We start from the raw sequence: 25,645 nt of genomic DNA, 5'->3' as shown, positions 1-25,645 counted from the left end.
GATGCATTAGAAGACCAAGATTTGTATTGGTTTATTTTATTTATGCATGTGTTTTATTTTCCCTTTTCAATAAGATAATTGTAGGGATTGAAAGTCACTTTTTGAACTTTTGAGGCTAAAACACAAAAGTGGTCATACTTCAGGGGGAAAAACTGTATTTTTCTCTGGGGGAATTTTTGGGAGTTTTGGTGGCTAAAAGTCACGTGCAACACACGTGACTGCCATTCTTTCCAAAAAGACAAAAACTTAACGGAAGGGGTAAGTTTTCACAATTTGGTAGTTTGTAAGGGTCGAATGTCACTTTTTGAACTTTAACGGCTAAAACACAAAATTGGTCAAACTTTAAGGGGTAAAGTGTATTTTTCAAAAAAAAAAAACTAAAAATAAAAAAAAAAAAAAAAAAAAAAATACACAATTCCATGCTAGCTCTTTATGCCTAAACTTGAAAACTCAGTTTCAAGGATAGCAAAACTTTATGAAATTGGTCTTGTAAAATCTTGCTTTCTTGTTATCAATATGTTGTAATAAGGCTATAACATATTCCATAATCAAACCATAAAAAAACTTTGATTATAATACAAAACAAAATTTTACAAGTTAAACATGCTGCAGGAATTCTGAATTCTAGATCCATCGATGAATGGTAACGGGACCATAACTCTTTTGATAAAAATTGAAACACTGATCTGATTGTTTCCTCGCATCAACCATGATTTTTACGTGCGAAAACAATTTCCCAAATATTTTTAGGACTTGTCTAGAGGATCAGAAAAAATCAGATTCCAAGCAGCCCTTGGCCTCTTGCTGTAAAATTACAGCAATACTGTTTTGAATGCAAAATTTATTTAAAATGGTAAACAACCTTGAAAAGACTAGAAATCTTCCAGTACAGGTGCTGACATGTTAAAGAACAAGTTTTGGGTCTTGAAACAAATTTTGAGTTGCTGGAAGTGTTCGGAACAAACCCAAGTAGTAGCAATAAAAAAACAGAAAAACATAGTTTTCTATAAGTTACTTTATTCACCAAAACCAAAATCGAACTTTAAGAAGAACATGTGAAGAATTATGCTATTTTAAAATAAACTGCAAAAGCAGAAAACACTTACTTGGTGTTTCGTCCTTCTCACAAATTACTAAATATAACCTTGAGTGTAGGCTCTCATCTTAGTCCTCACAATACTTTTTCTTATTCTTGAAAATACTTCAAGAATATTAAGTTTTTTGTAAAAACTAAAGAACTAGAGTGAATTGATAAATTGTGAGAATTACATAGCTATCTATTTATAGGCTTAGAAAATTAAGAGAAACATAGTTCCAACCCATGGGACTAAGAGTACAGTTTTAATACATGTGTGACTAGGACTAGCAGCAGGAGTAGGAAAAATAGAATCCTAATACTATTAGGATTCGGCCACAGGTAATCCCCTTGGACCACACTGTTAGTTTTTTATTGGCTGCATTCTGTTCACAAAATCACTATTATGTAATGTTGCTACTTTCACAGGGATGCCATATATTTCATAGTCTTCAGATATTCAGAGTTTATTTCTTTGTGAAAAGAGCCGTATTATAACAAGTTGCAAGTGTCACAAGCTTCATGAAGGCTATTTCAGTGTTCAAGGAAGATTCTGTGTAGATTCCAACTCAAAAAAGTCGGATCCCAAGCAACCGTTTGGACGATGTGTGATCTCGTCCGGACGCTCTTCAGTTAGCAACATCCGTCCAGACGTCGAGAACTTTCCGTCCGGACGCCCCACAATGTCTTACAGATAAACATTGAAGACGTCCGGACATTAGAGCAACACCGTCCGGACGCTCGGTCAATCAGTATTCAACAAGAAGTATGTTCTCAGAAGTCGACAATGTTTGGGAAGTTTCTGCAATCCGTTCAAACGACAAGGCAACACGTCCGGATGATGTCTAGTCTCTGCAAGCTGTCCGGACAACTCGACGACACGTCTAGACAATATCTAGTAATTCAGATAACTCCAGATTTCCGTTCGAACGCTGAAAGGATTTAAGCGAAGACCGTCTGGACGCTCGGTTAAGCCGTCCGAACGCAAACCTGATAAAGATAGAATTGCGCTGTTTCTGAAGGATATTGCAGAAATCCGTCCGGACGCTCGACACACAGAGTCCGAATCTTAGCAGTTTTTGAGGTCTCTTGAAGCCTATAAATAGGGGGCTCTAGGTCTGTGTTTTGTACAGAATTCGGTGGTGAATTCCATAGTGCTTTGAGAGAGTGTTTAGGGAGAATCGAAGATCCGCTAGCTCTCAAGCCGTTGCCGGTGTGTGCTTAGTTGTTCGTGTGAAGTCTATCTTAGGGGCCGGCCCTAAGGTAAAGGAATCCATCAAAAACCACTTCAGATGGAAGATTTGGTTGGGAAACGTTCGTGTTGGGTTACACGTCAGAGTTAAAAGCATGACTACTGTATAGGGTTATGTGAGTACGAGTGTCTTATAACTAGCTTTGTTTTTGGATAGTGGATTTCATGGGTTTGACTGCCTCGGAGTGGTTTTTTTCTCTTCATAGAGTTTCTGCTTCGTAGCAAATATCTTATCTCATTTAAATTCCGCATTTAAGATATTTTTTTTGCACATAAACACACACAATTTGTTTAAACTAGAAGTCAATAAATTATTTTCACACACAATCATGGGGAGAAATAAAACTAGTTTAAATAAGCTTGTAACCCAATTATCTCTGTAACTTTCACTAGGCTCCTATTTAATTACATTTAGTTCCACTAAAGAAAAGTAATTACACTCCAGTATTTTTTTTAAAAAAATTAATTAATCCCTTAGACATTCTTAATATTAACATTTGATTCTTTCATGAAATCTTGCTTAGCAGAATTAAAGTCAAAGACATTGTTACTTTAATTCTCTACCTCTTTATCTTTGAATCACTGATTTATTTATTATTTTTGTACTTGTGAAAACCTTACCACCATGTACATAGTATTTTGATATTCCTTACCAAAGATCCATGGTCAGGGACTACGAATAATTCAATCCATAAAATTTATCTCAATGAGAAATTTCTTATGATTTGAATAAAGGACTTGGAATATTCCTTCTTAAGAAAAGCTTTCTCACAATGTTACATGTGATCAACTAAAGCACCGAAATTTTTTACGGTAGTAAAAGTCTTACTCCTAAATGCATCAAATTGACCTCCACTTAACAATTGAGTTTACAATCCTCTCATGATTTAGAATCAATATCATAAGAAGTCTTGGGAGTTATAGTCATTCCTATTGACAGTATTGTTTAGGAAAAACAATTCACATGGTCCATTCAATTCAATACACCTGCACATCAATGAGAAGCCTCCAACTTAGCTTGATCAAGATGGATGTGTCACAGTCTTAGCTTCGCAAATAGAATGCCCAATTCCATTACCAAATGTTAACAACTAAATATTTATGACTACAAGATTTATGGAATAAGACATTGTGTGAGAACCCTATTACTCACACTATAGACCGTATTCAATATAATTGAAGGAACTTCTCATTGATAAGACTTCATTGGTAATTGATGTGTAAATGTTACTTGCAAGCGCATGAGTCGTATGTAGTATAGTGTATGCATGTGCGAGATCGTATCCATAGGAAAGTGTGTGCAAAAAAAAAAAAAAATCAATTTCTATTTAGATTAATTCTATTTTAACCTAGAGCCACGTTTTGGATTTTTCCTTTTCTAGAACAAAGAAATAAAAATGAGTGAACAAACACAAAGAAGAAAAACACTAAGGTATCGGAATCTACCAAACCAAGTCAAACACCATACTCTTACATTCTATTCATAAATTCGATTCAAAGGAGCTTGATATTCAAGTTCTTAAACAAAGCGTAAAACCATTTGATGAATCCAAGTCAAAAACAAATCACACGATTATCCCTTAGAGTAGAAATCACCCATTGTATCTGTTTGTCAGACAAATCACAATGGATATCCCAATCTCAAAGAAATCAATCGATGTATCTCTTGGTTGAAACACAACAAATATCCACTTAAGAGATAAAATTCTCAATCTAAAAAAATAAATCAATAAATTGAAATAGAACTCGAATAAAATGATAAAATGACATTGCGCTCAAGCGACTATCTAGGTCGCTCGAGCAACATCGCGCTCAAGCACTTGAGTGCCTTCCAGGTGCTTGATTCTCCAAAGGTGCTACCACGTCAGCCCTAACACCCGTGCTTTGAATGCTCTAAAGACTTCTTCTCCTGCTTCTTTGTAAATCCCACAAAAATACTGCAATTTTACCTCGAAGTCCTGCAAAACACTGAAACACCAAAACTAACCAAGAAATCAGAAAATAACAAAGCTAAAGGTATAACAAATGCAAATTAAGGGGTCCAAATATACAATATTTGGCACTCATCAAATACCCCCAAACTAACATTTTGCTAGTCCCTTAGCAAAACAAAATGAAAAATAAAATCAAAGCAAGAAACATAAATCCGCTTTTGTGGGAGAGATGATTGCATTTAGTATATGCAACAAGCCTTTTAAACCCCTAGGACTCTCTAGTAGACGAGTGAAGTCTCATGACGATTTACCAGGAATGATATCCACAAACACTTAAAAGCACTATGTTGTTGTCAAAACAAAAACTTCCACACAAACACATGGTTCATATATCATGAGTAGGTTTAACAAGATGAACATCACAATCACATCAGACATCACAAATCATTTAACTTATAGCTGGAAAATTGAGACAATGCATGCTCCAATAAGTGCAAAGTGAGATTAACATAGACTCATGAAGTTTCAATTTTTCTCAAAGTTTGTGTACCCAAAATTCATAGGAATTTTATCAGATAAAAACAACCAAGGCTTAAATTAAAATGTGAAGATTTTTTTTTTTAATTTATTATTATTATTATTGTGTAGGTTGTGCAATGCTTGACTCTCACAAGCTTTCTAATTGATATTGTAACGAGTGTTGGGCTAGTGACTTCCAAACCAGATGGTTTTAGGGCACTAAATGTAAAAACATTCATAAGGACTTAATTACTCAAGTAAAAAAGGCTACGAAGCCAGACTAGCCATTCAATCAACCAAATTGAATTTTTCATCTTTTTACGCGAACACTCAATGATTAGTGAGGCAAGAGGCCCGGTTACTCAATGAGAACTCAAACTGATGAATTTTTATTTTTATTTTTTTTTTCATTTAAGCAAAGGTTTCATCAACAAATTATCCTACAAATTTTGTGATACACATTCCTCAATCCAAATCTCATACCTCACAGAACCAATGCTAATGTGCTTCTGAATTTCAATTAAAACAATTGAAGTCTCTCTAATTCAGCAGATGAGTCAACAGATTCAGATTTCTAATGGTATGCAATGTTCAGGATGGTAAACAAACAAATGATATGCAAACTATAATAAGAAGTAATCACGCTCAATCAACAACATAGCAAAGAATTTTTTTTTTTTTCTTTCTTTTTTGAATAATAAACTTAAAAAACTTAAAAAGAAAATGCAAGTAGGGTAAATAGAATTATCCAAGATGCAACTAGGTTAGTTCCTAAGAGAGTAAGGGGGATCACAAGGACACTCTTAAATCTTAAGACTTTCCAAGTTAAAACTTTCCTAGACATTTCATTATTGGATAGTGCTGTAAGCCCACACTAGCAATTTTTTTTAAAAAAAAAATTTACAAAAGCAATAAAAATAACAACAAAACAACAAAAATAACAGATAGAAACAAAAATGTCTACCCCACCCCCAAACTAAAATGACATATTGTCCCTAATATGACTAGAAATACAATACCAAATGGGTGACGCAAGTTGAGTGTAACGTAGCAGAATACTCCCCCAAACTTGAATGGCAGACACTTATCCTGAAAAACACAACAAAAGCAAAACAAACAATCAAGTGACAAGGAAAATAATGAGGGTTGCCTCCCACAAACGCTAAGTTTTCAGTCTTCACCCATACTTTTCACAATTGATGGTCATCACTCTGAATAACTGGGATCCTCCAACAAAGTCGTCTCAATCTCCAGTCTCATCAATTCCAAGAATGGTTTTAGCCTTTGTCCATTAACCTTGAAAGTTCTTTTGGATCCTCAATCTCAATGGCCCCATGAGGAAAAATTGATCGAACAATAAATGGGCATGTCCATCGAGATAGGAGCTTGCCTAGAAAAAGATGCAGACGTGAATTGTAAAGAAGGGCTTTCTGACCGAGTTCAAAAGATCGTCTCAAAATACTCTGTTCATGAGCCTTCTTCATCCGCTCCTTGTATAACTTCGCACAATCATATCCATCATTCCTCAGCTCCTCTAATTCATTGAGTTGTAGCTTCCTCTATGAGCCAACCTTCGTAAGATCAAAGTTTAGTTGCTTGATAGTCCAGTATGCTCTATGCTCCAATTCCACGGGCAGATGACATGCTTTGCCGTACACAAGACGACAAGGTGACATGCCAATTGGGGTCTTAAAAGATGTACAGTAAGCCCATAGTGCATCATTCAATCGTAGAGACCAATCTTTTCTTGAAGGGTTCACCGTCTTTTCCAACATTCTCTTGATTTCTCTATTAGATACTTCCACTTGTCCACTAGTCTGAGGGTGATATGGGGTTGCAACCTTGTGTGTGATGAAATATTTCTTCATCAACTGTTCAAAAATCTTGTTGCAAAAATGCTTACCTCCATCACTTATGATTGCTTGGGGAGTACCAAAACGAGCAAACATGCTGTCCTTCAAAAATTGGACCACTACTCTATGGTCATTGGTCTTGCATACAATAGCTTCCACCCATTTGGACTCATAGTCCACAGCAACAAGGATATATAGATAGTCAAAGGAGTTTGGGAAAGGTCCCATGAAATCAATGCCCCACACATCAAAAATCTCAACAATCAGAATGAGGTTGAGAGACATCATATTCCTTCTAGAAATACTCCCTAGCTTTTGGCAGCGCTCACAAGAGGTACAGTAGGTGTGAGAGTCATGGAACAAAGTAGGCCCAATAAAATTACACTGCAAAATCTTTGTAGCGGTTTTCTTTGCACTAAAGTGGTCTCCACATGCATGATCATGGCAAAAGGAGATGACATTAGATTGGTCATGCTCAGGGATACATCTCCTAATGATCTGATCAAGACAATACTTAAAAAGGTAAGGATCCCAGAAAAAAAAAAAAAAAAAAAAAAAAAAAAAAAAAACTTCACCATGGCCATAAACTTGGATTTATCTTGCCACCACCAATGCAAAGGCAAGTGACCAATGACAAGATAGTTCACTATATCAGCGAACCATGGTGAAGGAGTGTGAGCAATGTGCATCAATTGCTTATCGGAGAAGGTCTCAGATATGGAGATAACTTCCTCAGTGAATTCCCCAATCAATCTAGAGATGATCAACCACCACATTTTCAGAACCTTTCTTATCTTGAATCTCTATATCAAACTCTTGCAGCAGTAAGATCCACCGGATGAGGTGAGATTTAGCATCTTTCTTAGAGAGAAGATACTTCAATGCCGCGTGATCCGAGTAGATGATGACTTTGGATCCTAGCAAATATGATCAAAACTTATCCAAAGCAAAAATGACTGCCAACAACTCCTTCTCAGTGGTAGAGTAATTGAGTTGGGCATCGTTCAGACTCCTACTCGCATAGTAGATGATATGGGGGAGTTTATCAATACGCTGCCCCAAAACAGCTCCGACTGTATAATCTAAAGTGTCACACATAATCTCGAAAGGTGAACTCCAACTGGGTGGCTGAATAATGGGTGTGGACGTTAGAATCTTCTTCAAAGCCCCAAATGCCTTCTTGCAGTCTTCATCAAAAACAAATGGGGTCTCTTTTGCCAACAGCTTGCACAAAGGTCTAGTGATCGTGCTGAAATCCTGGATAAATCGCTTATAGAATCCTGCATGGCCTAGAAATGAACGAACCTCCTTCACTGTACATGGGGGTGGAAGATTGGAAACCAAATCTATCTTCGCTTTGTCAACCTCAATCCCATGACAAGAAATGGCGTGCCCAAGAACAATACATTGTTTCATCATAAAATGGCATCTCTCCCAATTAAGCACTAGGTTCTTCTCTTTACACCGCACTAAAACCAAAGTGAGGCAGTGCATACATTCCTCAAATGATGAACCGAAGACGGAGAAATCATCCATGAGTATCTCTAGGAAACATTCTACCATGTCCAAAAAAAATGCTAATTATGCATCATTGAAAAGTAGAGGGTGCATTGCATAACCCAAAGGGCATGCGGCTGTAGGCGAACGTCCCAAAAGGACAGGTGAAAGTTGTCTTCTCCTGATCTTCGAGGTCCATAGGGACCTGATTATATCCAGAATAACCATCCAAGAAAGAATAATAAGCATGCTTTGCCAAGTGCTCCACCATCTGATCAATGAAAGGAAGTGGGAAATGATCCTTCCTAGTGGCGGCATTCAACTTACGGTAATCTATACATACTCTCCATCCAGACTGAATACGAGTTGGCATCAACTTACCTTCCTTGTTCTCTACTACCGCCAATCCAACCCGCTTTTGCACAACATGAATAGGCCAAGCTCACCCATTTGCTATCAAAAATTAGATATATGATGCATGCATCCAATAACTTGATCACTTCAGTCCATACAACTTCTTGCATAGCTGTGTTGAGCCTTTTTTGTGGCTCCCTCGATGGTTTGGTGTCCTCCTCCAAATGTATCTTGTGCATAACCACTAAAGGTCTAATTCCGTGGATATCTTCAATGGTCTAGCCAATAGCCTCTTTGTGCTCTCTTAAAACATCCAGTAATTTCTCTTCTTGAGCATCAACTAAGTCTGAGGCTATAATCACTGGTAAAGATTCGGCTGGACCTAGGAACTTATACTTAAGACTGTCAGGTAAGGGCTAAAGTTCCTTCTTGGGAGGCTCGGGAACTACTACCTCATCTTCCTTGCTGCTCTCCAGAGGAGCAAACTCTAACATGACATCTACTTGCGCAAGTAGCTTGTCCAAGTCCAGATTTTCTCCGAATTGAGCAAAGAATGCTTCCAGGGGGTCCTCAATGCTTGCTTCATCAATAGTATCCTCAATGATCTCATCAATCAAGCATGCACTTCCAAACTCAGTATTCTCTAATGGTTGTTTGCTGATATCACTGTCATGTTGCCAAAAGAGATCTTCATGACCCCCGCTCTACAATTTATTAGGGCGTTAGCCGTAGCTAAGAATGGTCTCCCTAGAATTACCGGTATTTGAATCCCTACATTCTGGACCGATTCTGTGTCTAGTACTATAAAATTCACGTGAAAATAGAATTTATCAACCTTAATCAAGAAATCCTCGATGATTCTCCATGGTACCTTCACTGACTCATCAGCCAATTGAAGCGTCATAGAGGTAGGCCTCAATTCTCCCAACCCCAATTGCACGTAAATTGAATAAGGTAGGAGATTGACACTTGCTCCAAGATCTAGCAAAGCCTTCTCTATTTGGCTAACTCCTATCATGCAAGAAATGGTCGGACATCCAGGGTCCTTGTACTTAATGGGTAGCTTGCATTGAAGGATCGAACTGACTTGCTCGGTCAAACATACCTTCTTCAGGACATTGGTTCTTCTCTTGACTGTGTTCAAGTCCTTCAAAAACTTGACATAAGACGGCACCTGCTGGATGGCATCCAAAAATGTGATATTGATTTGGACTTGCTTGAATACCTTTAGAATGTCCTCAAACTTCCCTCCCTTCTTGGGCGCTAATAATTTATCAAGGTATGGCGCCTTAGGTACAAAAGACCTAGGAGGATCCTCAACTACAGGAGTAGCTTTAGGTTGCTCCGCTCTACTTTCTTCTTTGTTGCCACTGTCTTCCCTTTAACGCACAACATGGTTCTTTTCAGGAAGAACCACTTGATTGTCCACTTGTCTTCCAGACCTCAGTGTGACAATAGCCTGCACATGCTCCTGCCCTTGTACAGCATTTGATGAACTTCCCCCATGGAACTGCAACTTCGGGTTGGGCACGGGTTGGCTGGGGAGCTTTCCCTTCTCCCTCTCACCCATGTGACTAGCAATCTGCCCAATCTGGGTCTCCATCTTGGCAATTGATTGGGTGTTCACCATGGTAGCATTCTTCACGTCATTAATAGAATGGTCTGTAAGTTGTATGAAGGCCTTGAGAGTGTCTTCTAAAGTGGACTATGAAGAAAAGGCTGGCACTTAAGGGGGGTGCTTGATATGCTAGTGCTGGCTGAGCTGAACGACCATGAAACCCAAGGGGTATTGGCTTTGGGCATAACGAGGGGCTCTTCCATGGCCCATGGGCTGGTTTTGCTTCCACGAAAAATTTAAGTGGTTCCTCCACCTAGGATTGTAAGACTCGGAGAATGGTCCCTGTGCTTGCTTCCTATGGTCATTGAAAGCGTTCACTTGTTCCATCGGGCACTCAACAAAAGTAGGTGACGATGGACAATTCTGTGTTAAGTGCATAGGACTAGCACAAATAGAACAGCATTAGCAACATTGATGGACCGGCCTACAGTGAGAGCATCTATTTGCATCTTTAAATCACTATCCTCCTTAACCTCATAGATGCCTCCTCTTTTGGGGATTCGGGCTGATTTATCCCAACAACTCGAAAAATCCCACGGCAGCGAGTTGTCGGATAACTTATCCAAAGTCGTGTAAGCTTCATTTCGTGTCAGACTCAAGAAATGCTCACCCATTCATTGACTCTATCATACTACAATTGGATTGGGTCAATCCTTGGTAGAAGAACTGAACGAGTCACCACTTCTCATATCCATGTGGAGGACATTTTATCAATAGTTCCTGAAATCTCTCCCAACTCTCTGAAAACTTCTCATCCTCCTCCTAAGTAAAAGAACTGATCTCCTTTCTATACTCATTCACTTTATACATTGGGAAAAACTTATTATAGAACTTTTTCAACAGGTTTTCCCAAGATGTAATAGACCTAGGCATGTTTGAGTCCAACCATGCCTTGGCTCTATCATGAAGAAAGAAAAGAAATAGTCTAAGGTGAAACGACTCCTCAAAGAAGTTGGATGACATGAGGTTTTAATTCAAAGTGGCTATAAGGATTTTCATTTTCCAAGCCATAGAATGAGGGTAGGAGTTGGATGACATGAGGTTTTAATTCAAAGTGGGTAGCATTGGTAGGCGACAATACTATACAAGAGGCAGAGTTTGTCGCAACGAGTGCGAACAAATCCTTAAATGATATAGCATAATCCACGTTTCAAGTTCTTGGCTGCTCTATATTCACATTATCTCCCATCTCAACACTCTCTCTCAACAGGCATTCTACGCTTTCTCCTAAAAAGCCTTTCTAAGTCGAGATCTAAGGGTAACAATTCTAAATTTAACAATCTCCGACCAAGCATATACAAAATGCCACAACAAAATAAACTAAATTTTAACTAAAGGAGAGTGTAAGTGGGACAAACAGAATTCTCCAAGGATTTGATTCATTCACAGGAAAGTGAGAGGGGGTCACAAGGACCTCTTAAGTCCCAAGACCTTCCTAGCCAGAATTTGCCTAGACGCTATCCCACTTGGATAGCGCCGTAAAACCATACTAGCAAAACAAATTTGTTTTTTTTTTTTCCTTGAAGATAGCACAAACAAAAATAAATAAAAGAAAAATAAAATCTAACACAAAAGCATAAGACGAAACAATGATACCAAAATGGTAAAAAAAAAATAAAATTAAAACTTATAAAACTAATTACAAGACTGGACTAAAAATAAATTTTTGGCAAAAAATTTCAGCTATTGAACTTCTGCAAGTGATGCCCCATGTGTTGGTGCACTCGAACTTCAATGTTCTTGAATTTCTTGAAGCTGGCTCGGGTCGCTCGAGCGACTGAGATTGTCGATCGATAGACTTCAGCGATTCAGCACAACCTGGAATAAAAATTGAAAGAGAAAACCAAAAAAAAAAAAAAAATCCTTTAAAGAGAGTAGGAGAAAAAAATCTAGTAGAAAAATAAAATTAATGTAAACAAAACTTGATTTTTTTTTTTTCTAACAAATCAACACTTCTCCGGCAACAGCACCAAAAACTTGATGTGCAAATTTTACTCGCAAGCGCACAAGTCGTATGTAGCATAGTGCATGCAAGTATGAGATTGTATCCACAGGGAAGTGTGTGCAAACAAAAAAAAAATCAATTTCTATTTAGATTAAGTCTATTTTAACCTAGAGCTGCGTTTTAGATTTTTTTTTTTTTTTGGAACAAAGAAATAAAAATGAGTAAACAAACACAAAGAAGAAAAACACTAAGGTATCGGAATACGCCAAACCAAGTCAAACACCATACTCTTTCATTCTATTCATAAATTCAATTCAAATGAGCTTGATATTCAAGTTCTTAAACAAAGCGTGAAATCATTTGATGAATCCAACTTAAAAACAAATCATAACAATTATCCCTTAAAGTAGAAATCATCAATTGTATCCGTTTGTCAGACAAATCACAATGGATATCATAAACTCAAAGAAATAAATCAGTAAATTGAAATAGAACTCGAATATAAAATGATAAAAACATCAAATCTACGAACATCATGACAAGAGTGTAGGTGTTATCATTGATGAGGTTTCATCATCAACCTTAGTTGAGGATTTTAGCCTCTCATGACTAAAAACACCAAACAATCTTGAAATGAAAACATAAAGAAATAGAGTAAAATCACGGAAAAAAAGAAGATAAAGAGACTAAATCACTTTAAATAAATTAAAGGAAATACAAAAGAAATTTAAACTTACAAAAGAAAGAATAAGACGAGAGCTAAAACAATGTTCTGAAGAAAAAAAAGTTGATTCTCTAAATGGTGCCTAGCATGAGTATTTATAGCAAAAAATTAGGTTAAAACCCAAATTTTACAAAATAGCGCATCTACCTCTCAAAACCCTAATAGGAGAAAATGATGCTAGGGTTTAGGGTGTCAGCAGCCATTAGAGCATTGAAATTCGTGCCTGCCATGTTGCCCTAATAGTCGCTTGAGCGACATTGTGCTCGAGCGACTATCTAGGTCGCTCGAGCACTTGAGCGCCTTCCAGGTGCTTGATTCTCCAAAGGTACTGTCACGTCAGCCCTAACACCCGTGCTTTGAATGGCTTTAAAGACTTCTTCTCCTACTTCTTTGCAAATCCCACAAAAATACTGCAATTTTATCTCAAAGTCTTGCAAAACACTGAAACACCAAAACTAACCAAGAAATCAGAAAAGAACAAAACTAAAGGTTTAACAAATGCAAATTAAGGAGTTCAAATATACAATATTTGACACTCATCAGTAATAAAGGTAACACATTTAATGGTTTTGTATTAAATGTGGAACTTTTGATACGTACCTATATGTGTTTTAGATTTGTTAAGTGCATATTTTTTGGGCTTTAAGACTCTCTAGTATGAATGGTTTTGGTTAGGTTGAGTGCAAGAGGCTTAGAAAAGCCTAAAATAGGTTTTGGAACGGGCCCTGATAGATCACCATTGGGTTTTGATCGATCACTATCGCCCAATGATTGATTATTATAACCCAGAATGCCTGAATTAAGGTTTTTTAAGTGCATTTCAGGTTTCTAAGTGTGTTTTAGGGTTTATGCTTAGTTGTTTAACTAATTTTAGAATTTGGATTTGCAAAACCAGAAGTTAGACCTTCTAGTATGTTTGAGTTTGAATTGGACATTCGATGTAAGTAATCACTTATGGAATACTTTGTCATCAAACATGATTATTTTTCTTATAAACCGTACAATTTTTATACTCATGTCTTCTATAATATTATGTCGTGAGCCTAATATTTTTAGAAATAATTATTACAAGTGCATTGATATTCATTGTTTGCTCATAAAATAAATTATATTCTCAATTGAAAATGTATTATTGTGTGTCGTACCGTCATGTACAAATGGTGGTCACACACGAATATAGACTTAACCTTATGGCCCAAAGTTTATGTTTAATGTTGTTAGCCTTGGATATATTGGCTAAAAAAGTTATTTGCTCAGCCATATATGGATGACAGTTGTGCCTTGCAATATTGCTAGTGGTGTGGATTACTCGGGGTCGAATCCAATCAGGCCACTATCGATGGCTTGTTATATACCTCACTGGGGCATTGGGATGGTACCAAAGATCCTACAAGATGTGCAAACCTCACAATAAGAAAGTTAAGGATACAAATAGGCTATACAGAAGATGGTTGTGGACTACTAATATTTATAGATATTATATTAAATTGTACTTCTCATTAGCATGGTTTTCCTGCTTTAAACCGACTCAATAATTATTAAAGGGTGGCGTCATCAATCACCCCAAGAGGGAGATGAGATAATCGGACCACCCTAGTCACCCCCATGGGAGTAGTTGAACACCACCTCACCTTCAACGCAGTCGTCAGCCACCCCATAGGAGTGACTGGGTGGTCTGATTATCGCATCACCCTCTTGGGATGGTTGACTACCCCCTCAAAAGGTAAAACAATGTTCAGCCACTCTTTAAGGGGTGGCTAACCATCTTTAGTTGTGGTCCAGCCATGTATTCATTAGTTCTTTTGATTTTTTTTTTTTTTTTCTCTCTCTTTTGATTTTAAATGTTTTAAATGAACATCGTGAATCTTTGGAATTGCAGGACCTGAATACATTTTCTTGGTGTGTTGTAAATAATTATGTTGAGCAAATGATTGTTTCATTAGATGAGACATAACGTTGTCTTAACAACCCTACTAGCAGAGTTCGGGTGTCTAAGTGGCCATTAGAAATTTTTATTTCTTTTTAACTAAAAAACAAAATACAACAGGGCAAAGCTAGGCAGTCCTCTCCACTGTCAATGAGAATGGAGAGACGCAATTGGGCGGAGATAGCTTGGAATGCACCCGGTGTAGATGATGAGACGGCCCATTTTGCCACAAAGTGAAATGGAGTGGAGCTAGAGTGTTGGGGAGATAAACAGATAAGGAGTTTTATCTTTGAATATATTAATACGCATATTTGTTTGCACACCACTTTAGCCTAAAAGCCTAAGTTAATGGGCTTAGATCCATTTAGGTGTATAATCAATTACTCTTTTTTTTTTCTTTTTTTTTTTTTTTGTACTTTCTCAATATAGAACTCAACACTCACAAAGGGATGAATGTTTGAGTGCCAGAGACGTAACAGAAGACTAAAGTAACTAATCAAAGAGCAACGTCTTTGATTGTGTAAGGAGAAGCGTCTTCATCTTCTATCCAAAAAGATTAAAACAAACTCGCATGCTAAAAGAAAGATAAAACTCCGTAGAGTATTTGAGAGAGAACTCTCTGATTTTATAATAATTCAATTGATTGAGTTTTACATAATAAGCAAGCCTATTTATAGAAGAAAAATACTTGTAGAGAAAGTAAACTATTCCTAATAGTAAAAGTATATATAATCCTCAAATAAATAAATAAAGCAAATCTAGTCCTAATAAGTAAAGGAAATAAAGTCTTAATTGTAAGTAAGAGAATAAAATAAAATAAAATCATGGCTTAACAATCAAGTCTTTCATTTTATACTTCCATCGTCTAAGAACAAGTAAACCTCTAATCAAACGGCGCTGCTCCAATATTATTTTTGACATTTTTTCTATTTTCATTTTCACCGAAAATATTAGTAAATTCCGTCTTACATCAGTTAAGATGATCGAGACTGTGCCAAAAGAGTCACGGCACACTGCTGCAATTGCGTGGAGAACTTCTCTCCTCTAGCTCCTATGGCAGTGTCCAAATAGAACTTGAAGACATTTACTGGGAGAGGATCCCAGCAATGGGAAGGGGGCTGGAAGACTTGGACTCTATGCTGCATGGAGCTCCAGAGCAGTTTTTTTTTTTTTAATTAATTTGACCAGCCAAGGAGATAACATCAGGGGAGATGTTATCATGGATGACCTTAAAACTAATAAAAATACCATCATGACCAAAACCCTTGTCAGTTGTCACTTGAAGCGACCCTTATGATTTTGAAAGATCAGCAAATTGCATTACAGGGTGATCATAGGGTTATTTGCAATTTTGGACTTCTGGGATTTTGAAAGAAGAGCAAATTGTTTATGGGAAATGGAAAAGGCTGGCTGCTATTATGCATGTAATCCAATGACCAAACAAGTGAAGAATTTTCAAAGCATTGGTGAAGCAAAATCATTGGTTGTTGTTACATAAGATATCTTATTGGGTTTATTAAGAAAGGAGTTGGAATACAATTGTCCACTAATGTTTCTCTATGAATAGCATAATTTCTGTGAGAACTTTGACATAAACTAAGTCATTTATACACTCTAAAGGATGAATACATCAGCGTATAACATCAAAATTGATTAAGACGAAAATACCAGATCTTATGCTATGTTCTTTTCAACAAAGTGTATAAAATCTAGTGTTTTCATCTTAATCACATATCCAAGGTACAAAAAACCCGATTTACGCCAAGTCCGTATATATATATATATAAGTTATTGTCGTTGAGATACTTGTGATCGCATCTTATTGTAAGAATTTGCCCCGTGTGTCCATTAATTATGCTACTAGCAATCACGTGCATTGTATGGTGTGATGAAAGCAAAAGTTTTGCCTATATCATGGCAAAAAAAAAATACTAAAAATTATATTTTTATCCCACAATACTAACGTACAGTTCCTAACAAAAATGTAATTTTTAGCCGCGTAAGTTAAAAACATAAGCATGTACACTTCCAATGTGGTAGTATACAATTGTTGCTAGCTGTTTACAAACTGGCATGACAAATAATTATTGATGAAATAATTAAGAGAAATTAATTAATAAGTCACAATTTTTGCTTTAATTATAACGCCAGTTTTTCCCTCCGGTGAATTGTCCAATTTCCTTCCACTATAGACAAACTCAAACAAAAGGTGTTGACAGTACATAAAATAAAGAAATAAACAAGACAAAAGGACAAAGAAACAATACAAATAAAAAAAGACAAGCTAGGAATCTTACTATTATATTTATATTTATAATTATAATGACAGAAAAATCAATGACGTATTAAAAGGGAAAAGAACATGTATTTTCTTAAATTACTATTTAATTGTTAATGTTTTTTTAAATTATTAATTAATTAAGTTAATGCTCTTTCAAATTATTAAAATATGTCAATGTCCTTCTTAAGATCAATAAAAAGACAAAAATGTCTTTATAAATTCAAGAAAAAAAAAATTAAAGCTAAAAAACTAAAAAAAAAAAAAATTAAAGAAAAAACGAGAAAAAAGTTTAAAAAAAAATAACGAAAAAATAACTGAAAATTAAAAAAAAAATGTACCAATGAAAAAAAATGTTTTTTTTTTTTAATTTGTTTTTTATTTTTTGTTTTAAGTTTTTTATTATTTTAGATTATTTTTAATAATTTTTTAAGTTCTTTTTTTTTAATTTTAATAATAGAATAAAAATACAATTTTAGCCCTCAAATTATCACCTTTTTTTGAGATGAGACATTGCTATTTTCTAATAATTTTTAAAAAAAAAATTGACACAATTAATAATTTTAGAAGACATAAACAATAATACGATACTTTGAAAGGTTATGTTTTATTTTTCCCTGTTAAAAGCGATAAAAAACTAGACTTTGAAAGAAAAATCAGAGAAACAGAAACATGGGGTTTCCTCCAAAAGCTACAGTAATTGTAACTGCAATCTTGTGGTTGTGCAGTGTTGCCGGAAGTGTTCCAGACACTGACGTCAACACCGTTCTCTGCAACTCCGGCGTGTATTCTCAGGGCGACCCTTTTGCTATCAGTTTAAACTACGTCGTTGCAGAGTTGGAGACGGTTCCCCCAACGCGCAAAAGCTACGATTTCTTCAACATATCTCCTTATCCTAATGCTTTTGCCTACGGTCACGCTGCCTGTAACCAAAATCTCACCAGCTCAGATTGCACTACCTGTCTTGCTGCCGCGAAGACGGCAATGTTTAGCAAGTGTCAAAGCCGGATTGGGGCCCGTGCAGTTCGCCATGATTGTACAATGAGGTATGAGCAGTACCCATTTACTGATTAGAAAGATGGGTAGCGTAGGGTAACCTTACCCAATAGATTATATTGGACTTTATTATGGGATATATATGTTTATCCATTTCAAATGTACTGAGAATTCTGTTGCTGAGTGGGATCGATCGATCTTTCTTGCTTCAATCTTTTCACTTTTTATCTTGTTTTACACTCTTATTGGAGTTGTATTAATCCCGATCATTCACGAAGACAATCTTTCCCTTTCTGCCTTTTTTTTTTCTCTTTTTTTATTTATTTATTTATTGTTCTTTAAACTTCTCTTACTTATCAACTGTCAAGGTTTTTGCGATAATCTCGAATTTTTGAAATTTGCAAGTGTTTCAACTCCTTTTAGTTTCACCCATATCGTTACTGTTTAGGGTTAAATCAAACAGTAAAATTTATAAATTTTCAAATTTAGCCCGAAGAAGAAGAAGAAGACAGACCTAATGGAGGGGTGATTTTGGTCATTTAAGTTTCTTTAAAATGGAAAAATTAGGGGGTATTTTGATTATTTTGGCATCTTCTGTTAGGATTTAATAGAAAATCTTAACAAATTGGTGACATTAAAAAGGGCTGATAATTAAGAACCCGACATTGCAAATTGCAAAATCCTTGGCAGTCTAGGGGAAAGTGAAGTTTCCCCTTCTTTTTTTCTTTTTCTTTTTTTTTTTTAAAGTGAAAATAAGGAAAAATTATTACATGCAATTTACTCACCATCGTTACCCGACAAATTAGCGTATCGTGTTCAGATTTAATCGATTGACCCGTTTAGCTTACCGCATCGGGTTCGGATTGACACTAATGGGTTTGCGAGTCAAGTCAAATCCAACACGCCAACCCGTTTTGCCGGTGGGGAGTGTTTGCCTCGTTAGTATTCTTCATCCTTTCATACAGTCATACTTCGTGTACAAATTTCCATGGCCAAATGAAAGATGATGACCAGTACAACTAATCAAATAACTCAGAGCTGCGGCTAGGGGACGCAGAGACTCCACCTTCAGAATCCTGCTATGCATTTCTTACAACGGCTAGAAAAGAAATCACCACAATTAATGTAAATTAAAGGTTTCTTCCTTTATCAGATTGCATAGAGTTTTGGCATTGCATGAACACATTTGAGGCCTATTCTTCCTTCTTCACGAAGACAGGAGTATCAGAAACTCATATTTTGCCTTTTTACTGATAGATTAATTATTAAGAGGCCGCACAGAACAGAGTTGAAAGCCTCACTGGTGTTTTACTATGCTAACAGGAAAGCAATTGGCAAAGAAATTACAACATTTTTCTCTGTATACAAAAGTTGGGTGAAAATATCAACAACAAAAAAAAAAAATTACACCTTTTTCTTTTTTCTGTTCTTTCTGAAGAATTACATCATGTGCCAAAAACCAAAAACCAAAAACCTATGTGTATATCTCTTCTCAACTATCAAGGTTGCCCACAAGAAACCTTCCTATGCACATTCTGACCCTAAAATTAGCACCCTTAGGTGTTCAACTGCCGGTGTCTAGTGAAGAAGCGCTGCCAAGCATTCCCTCCTAAAGCACCTCTATTCAGTTCATATCATCTGACAACCAGTCAAAGCAGACATTCCGTAAAAAGGGCAATATTCCGAAAATAAGAATAACCTGTATTTCCTTGTTTGCAGCAAAACTTCTCAACTGACCAGCAATGAGCTATACCCAACTGTCAGCTATATACAATAATTTCGCCGGTGTTGTGAAAGCAGCAGCCAGCGGTCTCAGGAATAAGCACCATTTTTTTATAAGATGAAGTCCTTTTATCAAGTTCATGGAAATCAGTAAGCTGTTGGCACCAATCACAATGGAGGCTGAGAAGGTTTTGTTGAAGTTCCCCTGCCTAAGAATTCCCGCTTGAGGAGAAGTGCATAAAGAAGCTCATTCCACGAGTCCGGGACACCAGGCAGGCACCAATGGCTGCAGTCTTGACGGTGGAGAGAGGCTGGGCCAGTTTCAGGCCCTCTATAGTAAATAGAAGCATGGCCATCTTTTCTACTTGATGTCATGTTTGTCACTTTCAATAAATCCAATTTCATCACTTGTGACTCATTTGCACGGTGGGTTAACATATCAGAAAGAGTTTTGAAATGGATATCTGATGAAGCTGGCAAGCCTAAGTCAGGTAGCGTTTCTAAGTGACAACCACCACCAGAATTCCAGTCGCCACCCCTGTTCGTTTAGGCAAAATTTTAGTTCAAAATCATATTGTTTTATAGATGATGAAGAATAACAACCATAACCACCCATAGACATTAAGTGAATAAGAGCATTTTATCTCGTGTACTAAACAAAGAAGGTTGGAATTAGTCATGATTTGGAAAGTTTTCATTGGCACTTGACTTGTATTTGGTCAGCAATTTGACAGAATATAAAAGAGAAAAGGATTCATGATGCACACCTTAATAAATGGTAAGAGGACCGTACAAGTATCATATACTGTTTAGATTATTTCAGATAGTAATTTAAAGAGTCCAGTGTCACAACTTAGCATTATGGAACTGTCCTCTAGAAATATTTTAGGGTCAAGCTACCCATGGATATATCTAGAATTAGTGTATCTGGTTTAGTAAATGACGCATATGCTAAACCAACATATGCTAAAAGTAAAAAAAGACGTCGAAAGCTCAAACCTAACTGAATTTTTAGGTCAAGAAGATAGATAATAAAATATATACCAATGAAACCAACAGAAAATAAGTGATGAGGAAAACCTGAAATGCACAGCAGAGTGGGTTCGGAAGAGAACATAGGTCTTGCTCATGTTTACTTGACTACCAATCCAATCAATTAGAGTCTCAAGCGATCGTCGGTATGCACTTTCAACACTCATATTCATCTTCACCTCCTCACCTTCTTGGAAGTAACAACCCCTAACAAATAAATACAAGGATCACACATCATATTCATTATTATATAGCTTGAAGCAGTAATGCCTCTACAACATCAAGAGTGAATAAATCCCTGCAAACAAATGACCTGCTGTTACTCCTCATTTTTTCACTTTCATGAAGGATATAAAATCCAACTTAAACTCTAATCTTCATAATCCACAACCCTATATAATTTTTTTTCAAAAAATTCTTCATAAACACGTTGGAAATTTTACAAGGAGAAGAAAAAAAAAAGGAGAGAAGAGACTGAAGGAGATCAAAGTGACTTGAAAGGAGATGAGTAGAGAAGAAAGGAGAGACAGAATTCTCAAGTCCCTTTTTTTTTTATAAGTAGAATTCTCAAGTCCCTTTCTTCCACCAGAAAATAAAAAAAATATAACAAAGTTAGGTGTCCACTACCACCTATAATCTTGAGGAAAAAAATATGCTAATTGCCAAACATATCATACCATAGGAATCCCAGTTCTTTAGATGATAGTCCCTTGTATCAACTGTCAATGCTTAATGGGTGTGGGTGTGGGTGTGAGTATGTGTATGTGTACACGCGTGCATGTGTGTGTGTGTGTGTGAGAGGGAGAGAGAGAGTTGAATCAGAAAGGGAATATTTTGAGAAGTTAAAACTCTTGCAACTGAGCAACAGAACCAAACCAACTCCTTCAAGCAAATAATCATACTTGAGCTGATATAACTGGGCCATTGACACACCCTCTTCCTAATATTTTATGTCTGTCTTCTTTAAAACTCCATCACTCCTCTCTATCACCTTTAACTCAATTTTGTCTTCTTAACCATTGTTTCAATGTATCTTCATACTTCCTCTCCCTCTTCCAGAACCACCAACCATACTACTGCAAAGATCTCGAACAAATATCACTAAAAAGGTTTGTGATATTCTCTCCTCATCTCCATATGTCATACTAATTATACTTTTTTTAGTACTTGTTTCAAGGCTGCCCAAGATTTTGGAGGTTAATCCCAAAATAGAAAAGGGAACTAAGAAAATACAAGGAAAAGGTCTAATTTTGTAAAATAACCAATTTCTTTCCAATCTGGGACGAGTGGCGAAACAGCAGCTAATGGCAATAGCAGCAGTACTATACCGATGGCAGTGATGGTAACAATGATGGTGTTAAGGGTGGTAAAGAGATGCAAATGATGTTGGGAGTATCAGCAGTGATAGCATAATAGCAACATTACAGTGGTAGTGAAGAAAATGTGCTAGCAGCTTGGTGATCGCCTATAAATTGTGCCACACAGATCCATCATTTCAAAGAGAATAAGAGAGGCAATACTATTCTGTCAAAATATATATTAAAAAAAATAGCATCTTCTTTTCTTATCCACTGTTTCTTTGGAAATCATATGCAGCCTTAGCTAGTTAGGAATGTGAAGATCCAATTTGACACTAGACAACCATATGCAATATCTTTCCATTGATACCTTTCTCATTATGGGTTATTGACCTAACAAATTGAATATAGTTTTCCAAGGTGTGTCATAGCAATCAATTCTCCTACTCAAGGTTGAGATGATGTCTAACGACATTATGTTTTATGAACTCGCTTTTACTTGGCTCCAATATTGGAACAAAAAACTCCTCAACCGATGACTCTTCTAAAGATGTAGAGTTAGTTTGTGATTCTAAAGATATAAAGTTAATCACAAACTAACTCTAGATAAAAGAGATCTAACTCTTATCTAACTCTATATCTTTAGAATCACAAACTAACTCTACATCTTTAGAAGAGTCATCGGTTGAAGAGTTGTTTGTTCCAATATCCAACTCATTCCTTCAATTTATAATTTCATATTTACAACTTCATAGACCAACTATATGTTATATGCAAATGAACAACACCAAAAAAACTTCTTTTCAATTCATTGTTTGTTTATATATAGAATGAGTGTGTTTGTGTGTGTGTGTGTCTATATATATATACAAACATAGACACCCTGGATTGAATAATCTGTATATTGGCAGCAATTATCCTTGCCAGGGATAGAGCTCCCTCAACCATGACCTTAATGGTGCAAATTTACTCAGATTGGACTCTTTTTCTCATGCAGGATTCCTACCTCTCACCCCAGAAAGAAAACATTCATATGCTTTTCTTTTCCTAAAATCACGAACTAAGACCTTGATTATCAATTCAAATTGCTAAACTATTGAAACTTAACATTTATCTTGAAGATGCCAAGTCTTCTGGTGAATTTCGTGTATTAATAAGACCCCTTCATATATACATACCTATGTTGTTGGTAGGAGATGAAAATAGATGTGAAATGGATGTAAGCAAACCAGATCTTAGGAAAAAGTTATCAGATAGAAAATATTTACACTTTGATGGTCTTCTCATAATTCCACCAGTGGCCAGCATTGAAAACAAGCACATCTGCATCTCTCCACTTGTCAGCAACCCAGTCAATTCGATCCACTCTCAGAGTTAACTTCACCTCTTTTGGAGCACCAGCTGGAGCCCGGCCCTGGACTACTAGAAATGGAGATCTGTAGTACTCAACTGTGCAATTGAAATCATCAAACTTGAAAACCAAGAAGCCCGAGTGCTTTGTAATGGGGGTCCCATTCACCTCATAGATAGAAGTCTTGTCGAGAATAGCAGAGGAGAGCATGCAGAGGAGGGACTCCCAATGGTTCCTTCCAATTGAGTCACCAACAAATACAAACCGCCTATTCCGCAGCTTTTCCAACATTTTCCCTGCATCAAATCTGTTCTCAAGAAGGAGAGATCCCATATAAGATTTTCGTCTTCAATCAAACCGGTCACATCAAGAACAAAATCCTAAGTAGTGAAATAATTGACACCAGAAAAGCTTAACCCATAAGTTGAAAATTTTAAAACATATTAAAACAATCACTAGGGCTGAGTTGCAATACTAATAAGTTAAGTAAGGAAACTATTGATTACATGGAAAATATAAACATACTTTTTTTTTTACAGTCCTTCAAATAGAGAACGTCAAAATGGGTGGCCAAAACAAGTAGACGGCTAAAGAGAGGAAACCATAATTTCAATGGATAAGACAAAGATCAGGCCAAAAAAATGAAGAAAAATAAGAACTGTCACACCAAAAAAGGATTGTTTGGGCACATGAGTTTGATGATAGAAGACAATGAAAATAAAAATAAAGATAAAAGCAGCTGAATTGCAGCTAGCCCTACACATCTTTTCTTCTTCTTTTTTTGTCAAAACAAAGGACCCTCGTTACTTGAAACCAAAGCCAAAAGTTCACCAGCACTAATCAACAGAAGAGAAACACCCAACAAGCTGTACAGAAACCAAAATTACTCCAACAGACAATAAAAATGATATCATCAATCAATAGAAGAGAACACGTAGAGAGGAGAGCAAAGACATGCAATAACCTCGAATTAAGGCTCAATTAGCAGTTGAAAAAATACACTTTCTTGACTGCAGCTGATAAAAAAGAAGCCGCAACAGAGCTGGTTTGATCATACACTTAATTTACACGCACATACCAACAAAACAATTTCAAAATTATACACGAATAGTCTAGACAAATTAAAGTTTAAAACAGGGAAACATAGAAAGAAAAGAACCAATCATCAAATTCTTTCCTATGATTTCTTTTTCAGAATCTTCTAAGCATTCAAGCAGAAACTGAAAATACAAATGTGATGAACATGTATAAAACCTGGGCAAGTTGCAATCTTTGGGCTGCCAACGCCACTTAGTGTAGAAACTATCACGCCTGCCATTCTCAGTGCACCTAAAACCTCCATCCAGGAAAGAGCAATTCTGGGACTGATAAAGTGGATAGCTCTCATCCCACACCCAGTTCCCATCAAACACATCGCACCCATCACCACCTTCATCAAGAAATTGCGGCCGTACTTTCATACTGTCTGATGAAGACGAAGATAATGGACCGTGCAAACCAAGCCAGGTGATTCCCCGACCAACAGAGTCGTAATCCAAGTAAAAAAAGAAGGTAATGAACAGGAGGGTGAACAAGAAGAAGGTAAGAATAGTTAGAGAAGGCTCAAGAGGGTTCAAGCGCTTGAATTTCTTGAAGAAATCTAAGTGGGTCATTGTGTTTTCCCGGTCCTGTGAAGCTGTGCTCTTTGCCATCTCTTAGATAAAAAAGAAAGAAAAAAAAAAAGATTAAAAGAGAGATTAAAGATTCACGGGCGTGTTACAGAATGGTCCAAACGGCGTTTTAAAAGTGGGTTTTAGAGAGAGAGAGAGAGAGAGAGAGAATAGGTGGGGAACTGAGAGAACAAGGAAAGCATTAATGGCTAAAACCGCTTTGCACTGAATGGATTTTCTTTATCTTTTCTCTGGTATGCGTGCTTGTCAAAGCAAGAATATGAAAACCCATCTAAACATTCAAAAAACGTTTCTCTTTTTCCTTATCAAATTGGTTTCAGACTGAGAACGAGAGAAAGTGAGAACTCATACATTCCACAGTTCCACTGCTTTGTGGGTAAGATACAGTTATTTCAGCAAAAATGGGAGGTCTGCTTTGGGTAGAAGAAATCATGATGTTTAACGAAACCCATAAACAAAAAATCTTGAATTTAAAAGAGAGCAAGCAAATAATGAACTTCTCCATAAAAAATCACAATCTTCGACAGTGAAATGTTGAACTATATAAGTAAAGGTTTTCAGGGGTTTTGCTTTGTTGGTGGCATCCACGTGAATAAGCAA

The 25,645-nt window shown here is 36.5% G+C and overlaps 2 protein-coding genes across 2 annotated transcripts; one reads left to right on the top strand and one right to left on the bottom strand.

Annotated features, from left to right (window-relative positions):
• Nucleotides 1–17,581: 17,581 nt before the first annotated feature.
• LOC133852156 (antifungal protein ginkbilobin-like protein) lies at nt 17,582–18,265 on the top strand. Its single transcript, XM_062288843.1, has one exon. It carries the CDS (start codon nt 17,649–17,651, stop codon nt 18,048–18,050), a length of 402 nt encoding a protein of 133 aa, XP_062144827.1. The 5' UTR covers nt 17,582–17,648; the 3' UTR covers nt 18,051–18,265.
• Nucleotides 18,266–19,303: 1,038 nt separating this feature from the next.
• On the bottom strand, nt 19,304–25,645 carry LOC133851414 (protein trichome birefringence-like 10). Its single transcript, XM_062287832.1, has 4 exons — nt 24,630–25,645; nt 23,293–23,682; nt 20,775–20,933; nt 19,304–20,232 (listed from the first exon to the last, which is right to left on the bottom strand). Exons 1-4 carry the CDS (start codon nt 25,064–25,066, stop codon nt 19,863–19,865), a joined length of 1,356 nt encoding a protein of 451 aa, XP_062143816.1. The 5' UTR covers nt 25,067–25,645; the 3' UTR covers nt 19,304–19,862.

This window comes from Alnus glutinosa, chromosome 12, assembly GCF_958979055.1.
Source record: "Alnus glutinosa chromosome 12, dhAlnGlut1.1, whole genome shotgun sequence".
In the NCBI taxonomy this organism is placed as follows: Eukaryota; Viridiplantae; Streptophyta; class Magnoliopsida; order Fagales; family Betulaceae; genus Alnus; species Alnus glutinosa.
Note: the sequence above shows the minus strand (reverse complement) of the source record. Positions and strands in the feature narration are given on the sequence as shown.

Coding starts and splice junctions, on each gene's coding strand:
- LOC133851414 (XM_062287832.1), bottom strand. CDS start 25,066: ATGGCAAAGAGCACAGCTTCACAGGACCGGGAAAACACAATGACCCAC. Junction 20,934..23,292: donor TATGAGAAGACCATCAAAGT/GTAAATATTTTC, acceptor TTTATTTGTTAG/GGGTTGTTACTTCCAAGAAG. Junction 20,233..20,774: donor CACTCTGCTGTGCATTTCAG/GTTTTCCTCATC, acceptor CTAAACGAACAG/GGGTGGCGACTGGAATTCTG.
- LOC133852156 (XM_062288843.1), top strand. CDS start 17,649: ATGGGGTTTCCTCCAAAAGCTACAGTAATTGTAACTGCAATCTTGTGG.